At 47.1% G+C, this 20,771-nt stretch overlaps 1 protein-coding gene across 8 annotated transcripts in view; it reads right to left on the bottom strand.

Annotated features, from left to right (window-relative positions):
• Nucleotides 1-20,771, bottom strand: part of LOC139113942 (zinc finger protein 541) — a 344,562-nt gene that overhangs the window by 88,128 nt on the left and 235,663 nt on the right. For all 8 annotated transcript variants that reach the window (XM_070675406.1, XM_070675404.1, XM_070675403.1 and 5 more), the window contains 2 exons: nucleotides 9,076-9,185; nucleotides 211-329 (listed from right to left, as the gene is read on the bottom strand). In XM_070675406.1, the coding sequence (XP_070531507.1) occupies nucleotides 211-329; nucleotides 9,076-9,185 (229 nt within the window). The remainder of the gene's footprint in view (nucleotides 1-210; nucleotides 330-9,075; nucleotides 9,186-20,771) is intronic.

The raw sequence follows: 20,771 nt of genomic DNA on the forward strand, positions 1-20,771 counted from the left end.
TATCGAGAGAGAGAGAGAGAGAAAGGGAGAAAGAGAGAGAGAGAAAAAGAGGAAATACGAAAAGGCTAATAGGTCTGTTTCCGCGAGCGTACGGCGAATAGAAACGCAAGAGAACCGCGGAGCGTACGAAAAGTCGCGCTGACAGGTTGCAATAAAATTTGGCATGTACCACCGACTCATCCGGTGTGAAATAATTTAATCCGTACTCACAGGTGGTCTTGCCGTTTGAACGCCTTGCCGCACATCGAGCACACGTACTTCCTCTCGTCGCTGTGCGTCAGTTTGTGCTTCGTGAGCGCCGATGCGTTGTTGAACACCTTCCCGCAGACCTGCAACAGAGAGAAACAATTCCCGTTGTAGCGACGACGTAGACGAAAATTGTATATAGCGGCTGTCGAATCGCGGCTACAAGCAATTACATTAAACTCGCCGGTGAACGCATCTGTCTCGATTGCTGGGACGCGGCGAAAAATCCATTGTGCACACAGTCGGCAGTTCTTCTTCTTCTTTAAAAAAAAAAAAAAAATTTTTCTTTTACCGCGATTAAATTAATTTAAATTAAAAATATATAAAAGATAATTGTCATTATTTCGCGAAGTTAAACTGGCTATTCTCGCCGGAAAGTATCGAAATGGAGCAGTGAAGATTTCGCAGTCGTTAAGCTCGCTTGATAAACGATGCCATTTTCATCTGTCCTACTAAAGAATAAGAGATCACCGGTATCATCGCGGTACGTACGTAGAAATTACTTGCGGATTTAAACGGCCCCTGGGGATGGTATGCTCGTTAAGTATGTGGAATTAGGTTTATTATACGCGGCTGCGGGTCGCGTACTATTTCAGAACTATTTCAGGAAGCCAAAGGCCGAGGAATTGAATGCGCGACCGGTGTTCCGTCCGAAAATCCAGCGTCTCGTTCAAATGGGCAACGAGTCCGCCGTCGTGGAAAATCGTGCGAATTCCGCAGCCCATGAACGACAGGAACGATTAACATTTCCAATAAATTTGCTTGCGTTTTTCGCGATCAAAGCTCGTCACCGCCTCTCGAAATACCACGTATAATGCGATAGCCATTGAACAGCATTCGGCAATATCGAAAGTAACACAACTAAAATGCAAAAATACCTATAATGTAACCTTTATTATAATATTTAAGATTCTTTTAAATTAATTAAGTTAAATTAAAATCATAAAATTATTACAACGTTATTTTACAACTTTCTAATATTAATAATTAATTTTCTTAAATAAGATCGTTAAACCCGAGTTTACATTTACTTTTTTTTTTTTTTTTTTTTTTTTTTATAAATAACGATCCATCTGTCTCCTTTGTGAAAAACTGATAGACGTCACGTTCGCGTAAAACCGATCTCAGTATTCGCGGAGAGAAAAACGAAAAACGAATACATGCTGATCAGGCCGCACTTCGCAAACGGGATCGATAATGCGGCGGAGCGTCTGCGACGCGGCTAAACTCGCTCTAATGGCCTGCTCTAGGAATCCCGCGAACGGGATTCGGAATATCACGTCTCGAGGGCATCGGAAATTCGTCGTCACGTCGAAGGATTCGCGGTGCCGACGCCGCGGCATTAAGCCGAAATTAATTTCCAATGCACCTGCGGCCGCCGCCGCGCCACGTGACGACGCGGAAAACGTGCGATGGCACGATTCCGAGTCTCCATTATCGGAAAAGTCTTTTCCGCTTCTCGTTTCGATGTTATTTCCAATCGTTCGATAGGCACAGAAAGGCGCACGAATCGCCGGTGATCTCGACGAGAAAAACTGAATCCGAAATCGCAAAGAATGCGAAAGGATGACATACAAATCTGTCCCCCTCCCTTTTTTTTTTCTTTTGCAAAACAAAGTTAGGTTGAAAATCAAAACGATAAAACTCTTAATTACTTTCATCGTCCGCGCACTTCGGCGTTATTTAAATATGTATAAAAATTGTGGAAGCTACGCAGACGCTGGCTTCTCGTTATAAAAAACGAGAAACTTGTTGACATCCGGCGGAATACGAACTTCCTGCGGGATCCTCAGGAGTACTAATGCGAAGCGATACTATTTAACCATAAGCCACGGTTGCTATGACGACTCACGTATAGCTTAAACGGTACAGTCTGTCGGCAAACATTTACCGGGATCCAGCAAACAGGCAACAAATTCCATTTCATGAAGGTACGAGCGTACATAACGAACGTTCTCGAAAAAACGAGAAGTACTCTCCAACATGACAGAAGAAATTTCCGGGGCATAGATAGAAAAACTTCACGTCGCCGCCACCACCACCGAGAGCAAATCCCAGATTAAAGAAAAAGGTATTAAGACGTTTCTGACGCGTCGCGGATAATATTGACCGAAGACGTGAAGCGGACCGGCGGGAGGAGGGGGGAAAAGATAAGAGGAAAAGATAAGGCGGCGGAGGCGCAGATAAGAGGACGTGAAAACTACGGGAAAGGAAATAAAAAAAAAAAGAGGCAAAAGTGACGCAAACGCAAAGATTTGAGACGTGTCGAGATGGCGGCCGTATATATTCACGACGGCGGGATGAACGTTTGCGCACGGTCTCGTGGAGGTCTCACAGGAGCCGGGGGAGGGGGATGAAAAGGGGCGAGGCGCCAAGGGAAAGAGGGAGTCGTACTTCTGGCTCCTAAGCAGAAAATCTAATTTGCGTAGCTTAACTCCTAAGGAGCTCCAGATGCACGGACGCCAACACACGGGAGTTTCAATTTACGAGGCGAGGACCGGGACCAGGGAGAAAGATGAGAGAAGCTGTCGGAGTGACGAAGAAGCGACAGTAGAAACGGCAGATGGCAAGATGAGGATAAAACAGAGAGAGACGGTGAAACGGGAAGGAGAGGGGAGGGGGGGAGAGCGAGAGCGAGAACGTGCGGGAGACGAAGATTCGACGGAAGATGCTGCGGAGAAAGCTCAACGACCACGGGCACGGTCTTTCGCGTCCCCTCGCCCATCAACCCCGTGCCAAAACCCGTATCTTCCACCCCTGGCGCAGGCCCTTCTCCTTGAGAGCTAAACAAACATCATTACTCCTGGCCTTTCTGGCTACCGCTCTCTTTGCCAACCCACCGCCTCCACCTCCTCCACTTCTCGCCGCGATCTCTGGCCGCGCCTCGTCTGTACACGACGACTCTCGGTCGTCTCCACTTGGCTCGCGACTGCAGCCTGTAACGCCGCGGCCAAAGTACACCGACCAACATCGAGCCCTGAATACGTAATCCCGCGGGTGGTAACATTGATACTTTGTTAAGAGGGAACGCTAATGGAAGAGATACGCGCGCGGGAGACGTCGTTTGGACCGAACCGATGATTACAGAGATCAACCGCAGACCGATTCGCGATTTAAACCGGTCGCACCGACCGATCAATCCGCTTAACGATCGTTCCGGCCAACCACTCTCGTCACGATCTCCTTCTCCGGCCAGATAAAGCACGGGCTTGAAGGACCGGATGCGAAATCGCGCGTGTCACTGGCGAGAGCTTTGGATGTTACATTCTGAAGTTTCAAGAGAATTACGAACGAGAGGATTTCCGTCGAGAGCGGTTATCATTCACTTTCGAAGCTTCTGCTCAATGTGATGCTCGACTCAATCTAATAACTGATTCGAATCATGTTTCTAGTAGCCACAGAAACGGAATTAGTGAGAGACTGCTCGCATAGGTGCATAACGTCTTTAAAAACCGCCGCAACATCAATCGCGTATTTAATTATACCGAATAAAGCTTTAATTTAATCTCATTAAAAAAACATTTTTTACTCTATATACTAATAATTACATGAAACAGCGATTTCATCGCGAACGTTGATATTAAAAAAAACGAGGAAGGAAAAAAAAAAGCAAGACAAAAGATCAATTTCGTTATTTGAAGCTCGCTAAAATGAACAGAGCCGCCGCGTGCGATTCATGGATAAGAAGCGGCGTCTGCGGTTTCATTCGGTTAACATTTGTTCCAACTAACCACGTTTGCTTCTCGTCCCGAGTTTTCTTCTAACAGAGACCGCGAGCGATGGCGTAACCTCCCCCCCCTTCCCCCCGAAGGGGGCGAGAGGCCGTCGGGCGAATGCAATTTGTCGCTTCCGGGCAGGCGAATCTTTTAAAGAAGTGCATCTTATTACCGGCAACCGTTAAGGAGACGAGAAACTCGCGCTTCCGTAAATAATGAGGAAGACAGCCTTCGCGAAAAGGGAAAGACTCGGTGCGCCGTCGCTACTGCTGATGCTGCAAAGAGACAAAGGGTCGGCCGCCATGATGACGCGGGAGGATATTATTCTCGTTTGAGGACGGGGCAAGTAATGCACGAACGGACTACGGTTGCCGGGGAAAAAGGATGAATGGAATGTAGGAAATCGCGTTACCGCTCGGGATTTTCATTGTGTCGCGAAAGACGACCTCGCCGAAGTAGATTCGTTTACTGGCGACTTCTCGCGCGTAGCAAGCGGGCCCGACGAATACTTTCTCGCGAGTATGCCGAAAAAATATTAGCATTGCTATTAATCATGTTATAGAGTTAAAGAAAAAAAAAAAAAAAGATTGCTGTTATTATAAATTGTATTCAATGTAGATTAATTTCTTCGAGTTCGTGACGCGCGCGGTAGTTTTTTGTCGCAACTGAAGAGTTGCAGAATGCATAGGAACGATAAAGAGCAGGATCGACAACACGAGCTATGTTGGCTCGGGTAGAAACTACAACGTAATGGGGGTGAAGCTGCACGTAGATCTACCAACAACTTGGGCTGAAGTCGGCTTAATTAACAGCTCGTGTCACTGCGAATGTTGAGAGTACATAGGTATCCAGAATAACGGTCACGTATGTCAGCGGCGGTATATATATATACGCGTATGCCTGAGCGAATTTGGAGATTACGTTGACTCGTTTTCTCGCAAGTATCTCAGCAAAAAAAAAGAAAAAAAAAATATGATGCTCGCGATAATCAGCTCGCTAGATGATTTCACGGCGATATCGCGGAAAGTAGCGAGATGAGGGGATAAGCGGCAAGAGAAGTGGCTGAAAGACGACGTTAAATCGAAAAGAAAAACGGTAATGTAATAAACGCGAGGATGGCAAAGAAAGTCGTTTAATCTTGTCTGAATTAATCAGATAATTTCGTTATATATAGTATCCTACGTTCGCGCACGCTTTTCGATTATCACGTATCGCTCATTTGATCCGCGCCTTTGAGAAAAAAAAGTCTATTCGCTTATTATAATTATCGCGCAAGTTTTTTGACTTTCCGCGACGCGTGTACCGTCCGGCTTGATTAATTAATGATTTAATGTTGTACGGCTGACGAGGCGAAAAATCGATCGATCGGCGAGTTCATCGGCGATTCCGTCGTCCCCCTACGGAGCCATCGCTTTTACATTTACACGCGAATGCGGATTAAATAATTGCAACAATAGCCCCGGCGCTGGCGCATATAGCTGACGCGCGAATTAAATTCTCATATAGAACTTAACAAGACTTCGGTTTTATTAAATCAATGTAAACGCGCTCGCGTTTGCCGCGAATTATTTTTAGCATAAAACGCCGGACAAGCGGAACGATTAATAATCGCATGCATTATTCTTCTCCATCCCGCGGATTTTCAAACTTTCAATATCGCCATACCCGCAATCTGCCGTGTCGTTATACAGGGTAAAATGCCCGACGCGTTGCGTTTGAATTATTAATTAGCACGCACCGGGGGTACTGCAGCCGCGTCCGGCGTAGAGATGACGGCATCTATGAGAGAGGGTCCGATCTATGCCACGCAGCGCTCGCGCGCCCGAGCCTCTAAATGGAAATCGTTGATGCATTGCGAGCGATCATAAGGGTGCATTAAAAAACTTTATCTCGCGTCGCGCGGCATTAATCGACCGTCTCGCGCATAATGCCGCGCGCGATAATTGGCGCATAAATTATGGCGGTACAGAGCCCGCCGTGACGAGGAAAATTCCACGGGCGTCCTGTAATGAATAACGATCAATTTCCGGCGAGACAGCCGAGCGTCACGTCGGACGCCGCTGCAAAGGCCGCTAACCTTCTCTCTCCCTCTGTCGATGTCTCTCTTCTATGCTTCCTTCTTTTCTTTCTCTTTCGCTCTCTCTTTCTCTCTCACTTTCTCTCGCGCTCTTTTTCTCTCGGCGGAGTACCACCCTCTTTGGATCGCGGCGATATCCGAGAGCCATAATCGAGCCGAGGCGGACGGGCTTAATTCGTCGCTAACTCGATACATCGACAAGGCTTGTCAACAAGTCAGGCGGACCGTCATTTAATTACGTAACAAGGCACACCAGGACGAAGGGCCATCCAAGCATACGCGGGAGAAAGAGAATAGATGGAACGGCGAGAGTAAGGGTCAAAGGGGACGAAAGAGGAAGTAGCGAAAATGAAGGAGAACAAGTAGCGAGGATGAAAGAGCAAGAAGCTCACAGGCGACAAGAAAGAGCGCCGCGCGGAGAAAGGGTAGATACGAGAGGAAAGTGACGTATGATCCTTCACAGAAGAGAAACCGGGGGGGGGGAGGGCAAGAGAGAGAAAGAGAGAGAGAGAGACGGAGGGAAAGACATCGTTTGGAAAGACGGCAGCGGGTCGTCGTCTGCGAAAGAGCGGGTTGCCCTCCCTTTAAACAGCCGCCATGTGCATTCTCATCACGAGTGTAAAGACGGCCGTATAATTCTCGTCTTACCGAGATTAAATATACCGAGCAAATAAGATTTCAGAATCGAGGCCGACACACTCGACTGCCGAGTTCGCGGTGAGAATACGAATCTACGAGCTCGGGGAGCGAAATGGTTTTCCGCAGTCGGGGAGCTCGGCGCGCATACAGACCGCGCGCGATGCACGCCGAAGAGGAAAGCGGATCAATCAGCGAAGGTGGCGGGTTCTGAAAGGGGTTAGCTCCTAAATACCACCACGAGGCACGCCTAAATCGGTCGGGTGTACAGACGACGGAGCCGAGAGGGAACGCGCGCGCGGAGAAGAGGTATATCGCGCTCGTGTGTTACATCACGGGGCGCTGGTGTGTTTGCTCTGCCTGTTCCTGAGGCTCGCGCCGGCATTGCCTGAATATTCAACAGCCTTTCCACACACGGCACACGGCCACGGCGCCCCGTGCTTGCACGCGCACGAGCGTGTACCGCGTGTACAAACAGCGCCGACAGCCGCCTGGCACTTCGGCGCCGAAACCGTTGCGTCTTAATGTGGGTCACAAGGGGCTGAGTACGGAAGAACAAAATTGAGCCGCGCTGAATCAAGGCTGGCGCTGCCATTTCGCGGTGATCGCTTACGTACAAGTGAATCGCAGCCGCGCCAATTCGAAGTCGGACGATTAAAGTACGTATCCCATTTTGCCCAGCCGTAAAAAGAAGGGCGTGCTATAAAATCGAGTCAAATATTTTGCATTTTGTTAATACCAAATTAATTCCGCGCGCTGGAAAGAGAGTAGAGAAAATGAAACGCTAAATCACAATGCGCGAATAAAACGTAGCTCCATAACGATAAATTCCCGGGATGTGTTTCACGTTTAGTGGAAGTCTGCATCTAATTTGCCGCGCTTCAAGTCGAGAAGGAGAAATAACGCGCGTCGTAAAAAGAAAAAAAAAAAAAAAAGTTGTCTAAAGGCACGGACGTCCGTGATAAAGCGGACTCGAAGGGCCGTCGTAAAAATGCCGCGTGCGTACGAAAACTCGTACGGATTGCACGTCACGGATGCGAGAGCGCATCCCCGCGCGTCGCGGCTTTCCCGCAACGAGCGCGCCGGCGCGGGGCGGAAAGTGGGTCAGCATCGTTAGCGTTCGATGGCGCCATTTCGACTCGTTCCGGCCGCAGGCGAAAGGGACGGAAAGGGGCAGACGTGCACACTCACTCACACACGGGGGAGGCAGAGAATGGGGCGGGTTAGCACGAATTTTGCGGCCTCGCGCTACGGTTTTCGAGCACACCCCCGTGGTCATCGATCGTGGTCGTCTAACTCGATCGGTCGCTAACGAACCGTCACCTCGTTCTTCCCCGTGAAAATGCTCTTTGTCGCTGCGTGCTTTCGAAAGGAAACTAACTGTCAAAACGAAGCAGAGCGCGCGGTAGGGGTGGAAATGTCAGAGTGCCGTAAAACAATACGCGGGCAACTCCGCCCGTTGTACAGTCGCGGAAAATTGCACAACAGATATATCGAGAGGTGAGGGGGAAAAACGAGCGTAACTGGAAAGTAGTAGTTACGCGATTCCGCGATGCACGAGTAATTAAAGAACAGCGCAATTATCAGTTTTAACCGCGGACCGACCTCCGATTCGTGCACGTAGCGCCCCGAACACTTTATTTCGCGGCGAACTTTAAATCAATTGACAGAGACAATTATCTAATGTCAGTTTCACGGTACGAGCGCGTTGCGCTCTCGTTATTTTCGCGAGCGGTAATTTCAAATTTAATTAAAACATACCGGTTAAAAATACGCGCTCGTCAAGAATGCGCCCGCATTATGCATACACGTAATTTAAACAAGTTACGCGTATATACAAGGGAATATTTAAAAATAATGTTCCTCGCACGGCAATATAATAAAGACTTCCTGAATAATTTTATTAAGGTATAATGAGAAAGAATACCACGCAGGATAATTATTGATAACTGGACGGAATTAAAAAAAATTTGTTATTTTTATTTTTCGCAAATAAGAGACGACTCGTTAAAATAAAAAGTCGCAAGTAGCTTTGAAACTCGGCGATTGTCGAGCATATAATTAGTAAACAAATTTCATTATGCAGATCTTGTCGAAAGGCGCGCTTGACGTTGTCACGGCAGCTGCATATTCTGATTGATAGTAATTGCATAAATATTCTTGACGCATACGAGCAATCGCCCTACTGTCGCGGAAAAGCCAATTTGAATGAAATTCGAATGACAATCTATCCTGTTCATCTGTTACAAATCGCATAACGAGTGTCGGTGTCGTTCTATTAAAATCATTGATGTTCCCGCATCGATGTGTTACGACCGCGGCGAATAATATTAACTTTGCCCATCGAAATTTCGATCGTACGATACACGGTGCCCGTAGATTTCGCTCGATCGTTCTCACCTGACACTGCTGTGGTCCCTGCCTGTTCGGCGAGGAGGCCTTCGGTCTCGATTTCTTCACTCCCAGCTTCCCAGGATCACCGCCACCGGCTCTCGATTCCTCGCTGCTACCTGAAATCAGAAATACCCGAGCTCGTTAAACTCGCCGTGACGCCTCGACGTACGACGGATCGAGAGACAAATCGATGTCCCTCGACTAGCCGCGAATTGCGGAGGAGCGAAAGCCGCTTCCGCCAGACCGCCAGACCGCCGACTAAAGTGGTTCTCCTCGCTTCTCCTCTATCGTCGAGGACTGACAACTTTTTGCGCCGACGACGCCCTAGGTTCGCTCATCTCGCAACGGTATTTCTTCCGCGCTCCCTCTCCCTCCCCCCCGACATCGCCGCCTGTTTTCCTCCACGTCGCTGTGAGAGACGCGAGGCAACGTCTACAAGACTTCGACGTATGGAAGATTGATTGCCTACCGTGTTCTTTTTGCGCGCGACCTGGGATATACTTAATGGTCGATTGGTCTGCTCGTCAACATCGATCGTGAGCACCGACCGCGTCCTAGAAGAAAGGATCTCGAGATGGCTCCGCGCCAGAGATCACGGGGGGCTCTTCCTTGACGAAAAGTCCCCGCCGTTTTATTGCGAACCGTATCGAAATGGTATCAGACGGCGTGTAAATTTTTAGGAAGCTTCGGTGGAAAAAATTTAATAATATTAACACGCGATAATAAATTACGTTTTTCTTTTTCTTCCATCAGGGAGACATACAGAAGGAAAAATATTAATACGACGAAGTCATAAAAATGTATTCATAAATACATTATACGGGAAAATTTAATTACAAAGCTCAAGAAGATAGAAAATGAAAAACAAAGAGGATTACGTTTCAATTAGTCAACCGTTTATTATTATTAATTACACCGGTTTAATTAGTCGATCGAAAAATGTTTCCGGCGTTCCCGGCTAAAGAGACGAACAGCATCCGTCTGGAATTTAGTTCTGCAGTGCAGGGATGCTTGTACGTCTCTGCAGATCTTCGTTACCGAACGTGCAACATCTGCGATCATCGCTTTCCTCCGGCGTGCTTTGCTTCCTTGCGTGGCAGCTAATTAATTATTGTTCCAGAGCTGCCGCGGCGGCGCTCGAAACTCCCGGTGCTGTACTCGCACGCGGCGAATCGGAGGAAAGATGGGCTCGCTTAGTACAAAATTATGACTCGTACAGCGCGCAAAAGATGAAGGTCGACGAGCGATTTTTCCCGGCGTAATTTTCGTACGTCGGGGGAAATCAACCGGGAGTGCATCTAAACAGTATTTCTTTTTGCACATATAAATGATTACACCGCGCTATATTTCACATCGAGGTAATTACGCGGAAAAAAAATACACCCGGTGATCAGTTAAAATACAAGCGCAAATCAAATTACATATAATTTTTGCATTTTCTACGGAAACTTTATTTAAACAAAAATTGTAATAATATTTTCTTTTTTTTTTTTTCTTTAACTAAACCTCTGTCCTTTTTGTAAAATATAAATACCAAAGACAAACAGAAAAATAACGCAAAAATAACGAGGTTACTTCAAGCCGTATTTATACTTCGCGCAATATCATACCGATTATTGAACTTCCGCGGACAAACAGGATTCATTCATCTGGCTGATAAAGTGGGAGTTTTCCCCTTGAAAATCGGACAGTCCGCGTACACGGGGAACTCTTCGCGAGGATGTTTCTCGCTCGTGAGTTTTGCAGCGTCGCGCTATACTTCGGAAATCAGCGGACGAGTAAACAAGTCTCTTTTCATCAGCTTCGACGAACGGCCCGTATTTGCCAGGAACTCATATAGTCGCCGACTACGAGCGTAAACATCGACGGGTGCATCGTTTGCACCGGCGAACTTTCATAATTTCGTCTTCGATCACGGCGAGAAGGTGCAACAACGACGATGGAAACGCGCCGCGTCGCAACCCTTTGCTCTTAAATGAATTCTATTTTTCTCTCGTTCCGGCGCGGTAATTAAATAAATCAATGGAGCCTGTCTTCAACCGGCAACACACTCGGCCGAGTTTGATAAACGGGCGGCCTCCCCTCGCGGCCGAATAATCCGGCGATCTCGATCCACGAAGCTCGTTCGCATTCGGCCGCGACGCGGAATTCGGGCTTCGCGGCCGCGATTACGTCCGATAAATTCTTCATCGATCTCGCGGAAATCGCGAGACCCGGGCGAGCAAAGCGAGTGGAAGTTTGTTATCAGCGAAATCGCCTGCGTCCGTAGATAGTATCGCTCTAAATCATCGCAACCGGACCAGTTCGCGCATTCTCTTTTATGTGGATTTTCTGCAACGTGGACTGCAACCACAATGCGATCAATCAAATCCGTCAGAAAATCGTGACTCACGCTCAGTCGAGAATTGGCGTTCCATCAGAGCAGCGCGTTCACAATGGTATCAAAAGATTAGATTGAAATGGTAATATGACGCATGTTACGGCTACTAAAGAGAGAGAAAGAGAGAGAGAAAGAAAAAGAAAGAGGCCCGCGTAAAAAAACACTCTTTTGCAAAATAAATATTTTCATTATAAGAAACGGCGGCGTGTGTTCACTTTTTCTGACGTTAATCGCCGCTGCCGGTTACGAATTTCCAACTGTTATTCAATTACGACGCTATATACAACAGTTAGCCCGACCTATGCACGCTCATTGTGAACGCAAGGTGTGAGCCCGCAACCTGGGATCCCGCAGCATAGGGATGCGTTTGTAATTCCATTTACCACATAAGTGGATGGCGCAACGTGCAGATGGCATGCTTAATAAAGTGTACTTAACCGAGTCGAGGCTGAACCGCGTCTCGACCCGGCCTCGATTGCATTCGCGTTTCGTGCTTCCTCTCCCCCTCCCCCTCCGTCGGCACTCGAATCTCTGAATGTCTCAGAAGGTAGAGTGCATCTTGCCACGACAACTGTTCATAATTGCATTGCCAATTGTGATAGACACGTAGACGCGCGAGCGCCAGACGTTCCTTTTGCAAAAAGCATCTATTATTTGGGAATAAGATATTCATTTCCTTGCCGCTAAATATAGGTATTCAAAAACGATCGATACCGGTATTCGACGCTCAATATTTACAAGAGAAACAAGGACGTGTGATTTATCAGAACGGCGGTAACAGTCAGCGGATACGATAATATTTTCTGGAAAGATTAATTTTGAAACGGGCATGAAAATTCATCGGGCGTAAATCAATCGGCGCGCGGCTTCGGAAAGACGGAAGTTACTTGGAGGGAATTACATCGGCCTCGCACGCGAATTGCGTTAGGAAAACTAATAACCGCGCCTCGACTTTCTGACATTCTTCATTCGCCAATAACAACACGTCTCCGTGAATAACGAGAGCGTTTCGCAGCGACGCGTCCAATTATCCTCGCGCAGTCGTCAATAATACCGCTGGAAGACAAACGTGGCCGTGACTGCAAATAATTCCGCGGCCGATCGTACTAGAAATACTAACGAACGTGCACATACGCCTGACATTCTTGGCGATCTGTTCAAGATCACAGTGCGCCTGAATTTGTGCCAAATTGGCGACAGACACTGCCATGTGTTCGTAAATTGGCGAATACAATTTGATAAAAGAAGTGACACTCAGATCTAAATTCTAAAAGTATATATATCTAAACTCTTTATTTTTCAATCGCGATTCACATAAGAGAAAGTATCAAGCGCATCCTTTATTAACTGTCAAATACCTGAATAAAAAAACTTGTATAAAAGCTGGATTTATACGCAGCGCATAAATTATTCATGAGTTTATAAGCTTCTTGAAAAGATACATGTTAAAAAGATATACGTTATAAAAAAAAAAAAAAAAAAGAAATAAAAAAATAAAAAATAGGCGCCGTAGTTAAATATTAGTCACAAAAAATCCGTATTAATTATCAATATATTCAAAATCCCGTTAAATTCAATATTTAAGCAATCTCGTGAAATATAAATAATTATCAATTAACAATAGAACGGTGGAACTTTAAAGCCGCGGCAATCTCGCGGATGTGCTATTACTCCAAGAAACGACATATCTGCAAATGCGATTACGACCGGGAGAGCTTCCGCCAACGCCTAAATGATTCTCCCTTCTCGAAATCCCGCGGCTTAGAAAGTGGGAACGGGGTGGAGGTCTGCTCGGCGAACGTGCATAATTGCACGTTCGGCGTTGATCACATCGGGGACACGTTCCGTATACAAACGCGCGGGCGTCTAATAAGACAAAGCATATCGTGTGCATAAATCCCCGCGTAATTTTCTCGCGGCGCGATGAAAAATTTACACTCCGAGCGCTCGACGCGAGGGCAAACGTCGTTCGATAACGCGAGTTAGAGACGGTCAAGCGATTCGCCGCTGAAATCGTAAATAGCATCCGTTCATATATTACAATTGTCACGCTATTAAAATTATGTCGATTCCCTCGAGTCTAATTCTATCTTTTACTATTGATAACGCAATACTCCCGAAACGTAAGCTTGTACCTCTGAGATATTCAACAGAGGCGCTCTTAATTAAAGTTTTAGGCGACGCTATTGTGGCGTTGTAATTGCCGATAAGTATCCGTGACGATTTCTCTCGCAAATTTCACTTCTTTATTGCCGTGGCGCTACCGCACGGCGATCGAGGGGGTGGATAATAGGAAATTACGCGGTATAACGCACGATCCACGTTCTACGAAACGCGTGATTTCCCGGCGGTCGGATAGATCTATCGGGATTTGCGTTGGTCCGACAATAGAGCCGCCGGAAAGAGGGCTCGCGTCGAAGTGCGGTGGCGGTTCAAGAGACGGAATGAACCGCGGGAGTCGCGCCGTGATAAGATCGTAACGGAGATGACGAGCGAAGCTCGCAGAGAATGGAGTAATCTCTGTCGTAATTACGGGGCGCTGATAATACCTTGATTGGTAACGGGCATTAGAGAGCACGATCTAATTATGCCACGCTATCGTTGAAGCTGATCGCTTGACGGACAACGGTCTCCTCCGTCGAGTCCGCGATACCCGCGGACTTGGCAGCGAAAATCAATACGCGCGCGTGCGCCAAAGGGTTGAAGAATCCAGCGGCTATTATCGCCGACAGAACGTCGATCCGTCAGTTACACGTCGAGAGAGCTGTAATTTCGGGAGTCTCAATTAGAGATCTATTTGCGATCCCCCGCGGAGCGATGGCTGATTTTAAATTGCTCTCGCGGAACACGGCCGCGCCCCGCCCGCTCCCGCGAATTATTTCGTCGCGCTTACAAAATTTGAGGGAAAACGCAAATTACCGGGCATAAACGCGCTCTCGGTCGTTAACGCGCGATGTAAATCTTATTTGCGACAGTTACAGACGGATGTACATTGACGCACGAGTGAACAAATGGCACGCATTCGAACGGTGCGTTCGGGGCTGCCAATAACCCTCCGCCGGCTGACGTCCCACGGTTAATTACCGTCGGGCCACGCGAACACGAACTTCAAAGCCCCCCGTGCGTCACGGTTGATTCGGCAACCGAGTGTTTCCGGTCGTCAAGCGAGCTGTGCGCGCAATGGGATTCGACTAATGAGTAATTGTATTTCGCTGCGCATGACCATTTTCCGCGCTTTTACCGTATTAACGAGTTTTTACGAGATTACCAGGCATGGACACGGTCGCAGTTTCGCCGGCCGGGTGCGTCATTGCAGCGGCGTGCCTTGATAACTGCCGCGTATCAGGGAGCTTTGTGTCCCCGTGGCCCGGCGGGAATTAAATTTTGCATTAGGGGGCTTTCGCGATAACCGTGCAACGCGGTTACCAAGTGTAAGCCGCTACGAAAATTTTCGTCCGACGGTCAGTCTCGCAAAAATTCTACAAGCTATATTTCAGATTACATTATAACTTTCGGAACTCGATTCCCGGAGCAAGCCTTCCCCTCTCCGAATTAAAGAGTGTTATGTCGTAAAATCGCTGTCGTAGAATCACAACCGAAGCATTGTAAAAATGAGTGTTAGAAACTCAACGCTCGCGTCCCGCGTTTGCCTTTACAACGGTGCAACGTTTTATCAGAAACGAGATACAAAAATATCAATTTGTAAACATTATCGCGCGATGTTCATCTCCCTCTGCGAATTGCGCGGCCATAACACTTTTACCGTTGTCCCGTAGGTACGCTCGCGTGCGAGGAAAAAAAATGCACCGCCAAGAAAAAAAAAAAAAAATATATATATATATATACAATATATAGGTATATATTATATGTATAAGCGAGCGTGATTTGCGAAAGCTCTGGTCACCGGCAGAAGAGAAGGAGAGGACCGCGGGACAAAAGTCGAGAGCGGTCGCGGGCCGGAATGAAAATTAAAAAATTGCGAGCACCGTCCGCGAACCTGGGGCGCGAGAAGTTTACGGACGATTTTACGCGCGGGCGCGCATAAAATGTCGCGCGGAGCTTTTATGCAGGCTGACGCTGTAAAAGTTCGCAGTTAAGCTTAACGGTCGGGCAATGAAAACGATGCGTAAACCGGAAAGGGAGAAACGCGAATCCGCTCGGCCCTCCCTGCGCGACTGCACCCGGTCCCTTGACCCACATACTCGCGCGAGCGTGCGCTCCGCATTCATTTCAGAAAAGTAGTTCATCGCGGAAATCATAAACTATACCGTCGTACATAAAAGCGTAACCGTGCGTCTCCACGTAATCCACCGCGTCCTGAGAGTTTTACGGCTCAAGATACAACCGCGCGCGCCGCGCCTACCCTCGAGCGTGCCCTGAAGTTTCCTTCCCGCTTTAATCTCGCCGCTGAGATTTAACTAGGTGTAAGAGGGAACGTCCGTTTACGTTAGAAGGCGCAGGATCTCCCACGCGAACACCCACCGCGCGTTTTTTACTATCACCTGAAGACTCGAGGATAAAAAAAATTCGAGGACAACTCGCTCCGAAATTAATAGATAATTTTTATTTATTTCGCGATTTAATATATCATCACGTGGCAATAAAAATTTCAAGTTTATAAAAAAAAGGGGTTCTCATTTCGACGACCGTGCGAGCTGATATTCGGACTTCTATCCGCTCTCGCCGCTATCAGTTGCGACACATTTATGCAATCACACGTAGGTGAGAACGTAAAGATATCTCGGCGGCCGTGAAAGTATGCGTCGTCACACGTGTGTCACGAAAGTAGAGTGTCAGGATTCGTTCAAAGTGGGCCATTAGAACGCAATGCCGTCTGCCCGCGTATCGCAATCACGTGCATTCAGCAAAAGCGCGCCGGTATCACTTTTATACGCGTATGTAAATGAAGTATAGAGAGATAGCGATCGTTTTAAGATTTGAAGCTTTCTCGGCGAGATATTTGCGCACAACGATAGGACGAATTCTTTTTGCGCGCGGAGAACGCTGAACATTTCCATTACCGCGTACCTCCAATTTTTCCATCCGCTGCGCACGTTACAAATATAATTACAAAGTGACGCGGGATTTAAACATATTTGCGTGTTAGCACGCACTGAAACGCGATGTAAAATAGGTATGCATGCATTTATAATACAGTAGTTTCAATTCACGTGTTTCAATTTCACGTGCAGCGATGCGGAATTGACGAGCGAACATTGTTGATACAGTTTGACACGCGGAAGCGGGAGAGGCTAATATACCAGAAACGGTTCCCATCAACCGCAGCGGCGTATTAAATCCGCGGAAATCCTCGGTGCGGCATTCGCAAAAGTCACACGTGCTCTAATTACGCGGCCGAAAAGTCGCGGCTTTTCTTTTTTTTTTTTCTTTTTTTATCATCGCCGTAATAAACTCGCGGGATCACGGGTGTTTGAAATTTTACGTACCGCCGCGTTGTTATCGAGCCGATATTTTCAGAAACACTCGGCGCATGGAAGAAATGATACCGTCATATAACGCCCGACACTCAAGATAATGCCGCGTAAACGCGTGCGCTCGATTGCGTGCGGTCGCATGCGCCTAGAAAGCGGCATCGCGTCAGCATAAATTTTATAACCGAGCGGCCGTGCCAGGGAAACTGCCCTGGACCACGATGAGCCCCGATTCTTGTAAGAGGACTGAGTTACGACACCTCGGTAGTATCGTCATTTCCTTTTGATATTGAATGCTTATCTTCGATATTGCTCTGATACCGACATCTTCTTTTACGAGGCGCTCCCCCCCGCCCCCGTCTTTTTAACTTCGACGAGATTTACTCGTTCGATTATTTGCAGGAATCATTTCATTTCGTCGCTATTAGGTAGACGTGCATAAAAGCATTTTAGAATTAATTTCGAATTTTTAATTTTAATTAGCGCTGATAATCAATGATATTTAATTAAGAATTGAAGATTATAATCAAATGTAATGTTTCAATATTTCACGTGTGCTTTAACATTTGGTATAATCCGAATTTGCATATTTTAATACTTCTCGATTCATATATACATATAATTGTCATTAAATAATGAGTTATAATTATAATTAAAATGCTCGGGAAAGAATTATTGAGGTGTACTTTAAACAAATAAACTTCGAAAATGCGACGCGAGTATATTACATATCCGTTAGCGGCTGTGCATAAAGTTGAGCTGAGAAAACATCGAAATTTGAGCCGACACGAGAGACGATATCGAGTTCCGACCAAGGAAGATTTCCGTGAGACCAAGAGTTTCGAATAGTATCGACGACAAGATGTCGCGGAACTCTCTGAGACTGACAACACGAGCGACGACAAATTGTCTAACCCGTTCAAGTTTGCGGACGAGTTCGGAGATGCGAAAGAGACAACGCGAGAGAAATGGAGGGACGAAGAGAGGAAAAGCGAAAGAGAGAGAGAACGAGAGCAAGGGTGAGAGATGTTCCGATCGATCGTAACGGGTGCAAACCGTAAACAGGGGTGGAATCGTTAAATATTGAAATCCGAGCGAAGCGTAACGCGATATTGGTCCAGCGCGCTGGTACGTCACTCATATCGATTAGCGGTTTTCCATTTTTAATGAAGAATTCGTTGCACGTCGCGTCATGAGGCTCGATCGCTCGCCCTCCGTCTCTCTCTCCCTCACACCTTCTCCGTCCTCCCTGATCGTTTCCGTTTCGTTAATTCTCACGATTAGCGTGAACATTACCGGGGCGAGATGGTCCTTCCGAGCTTTATTTAACTCGCGCCCGCTTCTCCCGCGAGGAAAGCCTATCGCGTTCCTATCGCGACGCCCGGAATTGTCCGGAAATGTGTGCTCGGTTGCCGCTTTTAATTACCGAGCGTATATCGAGTTTCGCGCGGCGCCAGGTCGAATTTTGCGCGATTGCGCCAGAGAAGCCTTTTAAACGCTTGTCAATTAGCGCGGGGTCACATTCGTCGAAATAATACGGCGAGTTATAACTTTTCAGGTACGCGGAGGGCAGGGTTGACAATTTCACCGTGCGCGTACGATGAATACGCGCGATCGGCGATCCTTAATCGCCGTATCGGCGCTCCGTCACGATTTTCATTTCGACATCGCGCCCGCGTCACGTTTCACGTCCGGTAAACGCACGCGGCGCATGACTGTTCCGGCACGGTTGAAAGGCGGATAATGGGTCGGGGATCAGCGCGGCCGACGTGATCGACGTGTCCGAATAATTGACGTCCGCGATTATCAGTCCGATCGACCCCGGCCGAAAGTGTCTCGCCGCTTTCTCGACAAAGACACTTGTCCGTCTGCTCATTAGCTATAATCACCCCTAACGAGAATCGATACCGAGCAACAGGAGCGGAGAAACGTCCTCGCCTTGGCTCTCTCGATGACTTCCGAGCGTCTCCATAGCTCGTTCTTATTTAATTGCGCCAAGTTTCGAAGAAGAACTGAACTCTTTCGGAGAGCTTTCGATTGACTATCCGGCGCGCGAACTAATGGCCTTTTTACAAACGAATCAATCGAGCGCGATTGTTATTCTTTCTAAATATATATTCATTATTTTTCAAGCAAGCGTTGTGAATAGTACGAGTAAATTGCCAAAAGGAAAAGAAAGAAAAAAAGCGGACAAAGTTGTAAGTAGATAACGTGCGAAAATGGAGAATATTCCAAGATTGAATAGAGCGATAAAAAGCGAGACGAAGACCGCGCGCGATGGACCGGCCTGCAGAGAGAAAATGCAAGCGTAAAAAAAGAAAGAAAAAAAAAAAAGAAAAAAAAAAGAAAAATAAAACGTCGGGGTGCCGTCGCGATAACGCCGGCCAATAATGGGCGCAAAGCACCACCCGCCGTTAAAATCGCTCGAACTACCCCCTTTCCAACTTGCCCCTTCGTTAGATTTATCGCGGAGGGCTTAAAAAAGAAGCGGGAGGAGACGAGGATATATTCGCCCGACGATCCTCCTAGCGAAGGGTGTCTCTGCACCACGGGGATGGGAGGCTGGGACGAAAGAGAGAAAAAGAGAGAGGAAAAAGAAGCGAAATTGCGAGGACCTGTGCGAAGCGAGCGAGCCCAATTTATAATATTTATCGCCAGTGACCGATAATGGAATTTCGCCGACGCGCTTCGTGCGATCGTACTGCCTACGTGACTCCGTGCGATCGTACCGCCGGCACTAAATCCCGGATCGATATTTACCGCCCACCCCCCTTACGGTGAAATCGTCACAAACGCACGCATTTATTTCTCCACGGTGTGCATATTTTTCCTGGCCGCGAATAATAACGCGGATACGCAAACGGGTAATACTCGGCGATATCCGAGATCGGTACAGATCATCACGGATATCATTTTAATTGCAAATTCTCCGAAACGTCAAAGAGATACGCGTTCTCAACGATAATTTCGACAGAAGTTAACGTTCGCCGCTGTAAACTTTTTCGCAACTTTCGACGCTATTCGTTTTTAAGCAATTTAGATTAAAAGCCAATCTAAATAAAATTCTGTATCGCAAAAATTTGTGCCTTTCAGCCTTGCATCGAGAATTTTATGATATTTGTCGTTATAGATGTTGCATGCCGATATCGGTACACACGCTTATGCTCTCGCATGTAACACATTCTATTACAAATCCCAATCGACATTGTAATACGATTTGCATATGTATTTGCGATGCCCGCTCTCGGCGCCGCGCTCGTCGATAAATCGAGCTGCAAACTGCGCGGAAGGGCGCTCGATTTGCTAATTAACCCTCTTCAATTTTGTCCCAAATATTGACCCGAGTTCGCGGCTATTGTTGGCTCGGCTAGAAACTACGAAATCGGAAACTACTGGCCGGCACTGGCGCACGCACGCGCGCAGTTACGAGCCGGACTCGTATAATTAATCCATTTTCATCACTTACGAAAATTGTTTGCTCGCCGAGTTGTTTACACGTCAAAATTAAGTTTGTTTACTCGAATAGCTGTTAATAACGATCACGCGCGAACACAAGCGGCAACACCTGTCACTTAATTGTGCAATCTGTACGTCAGACTCGCAAGAAATGCTTCCGAACCGTCGCCCGCGCGCCTGAATCAGATTTGATAAATCTAAAAAATTCATGCACGCAAAATATCCCACGTTCGTCCGGAAAGTAGAGAAAAATAAGAATATCTATCTGCAATTATATATATATATTTTTTTTCTTGTAAATAAGAAAATGCTGCAAAAGTTTAAGAGAGAAGAATATTCCGCGCGAGGAGAGAGAAGTTGAAGTAAACTCGGAATTGTGATAACAGCGTGTTGTTGAGCCCCCAACAAAAGTAGAGCGATACTGCTACAACAGC

The sequence above is a fragment of the Cardiocondyla obscurior genome, linkage group LG03, assembly GCF_019399895.1.
Source record: "Cardiocondyla obscurior isolate alpha-2009 linkage group LG03, Cobs3.1, whole genome shotgun sequence".
Classification (NCBI taxonomy): Eukaryota; Metazoa; Arthropoda; class Insecta; order Hymenoptera; family Formicidae; genus Cardiocondyla; species Cardiocondyla obscurior.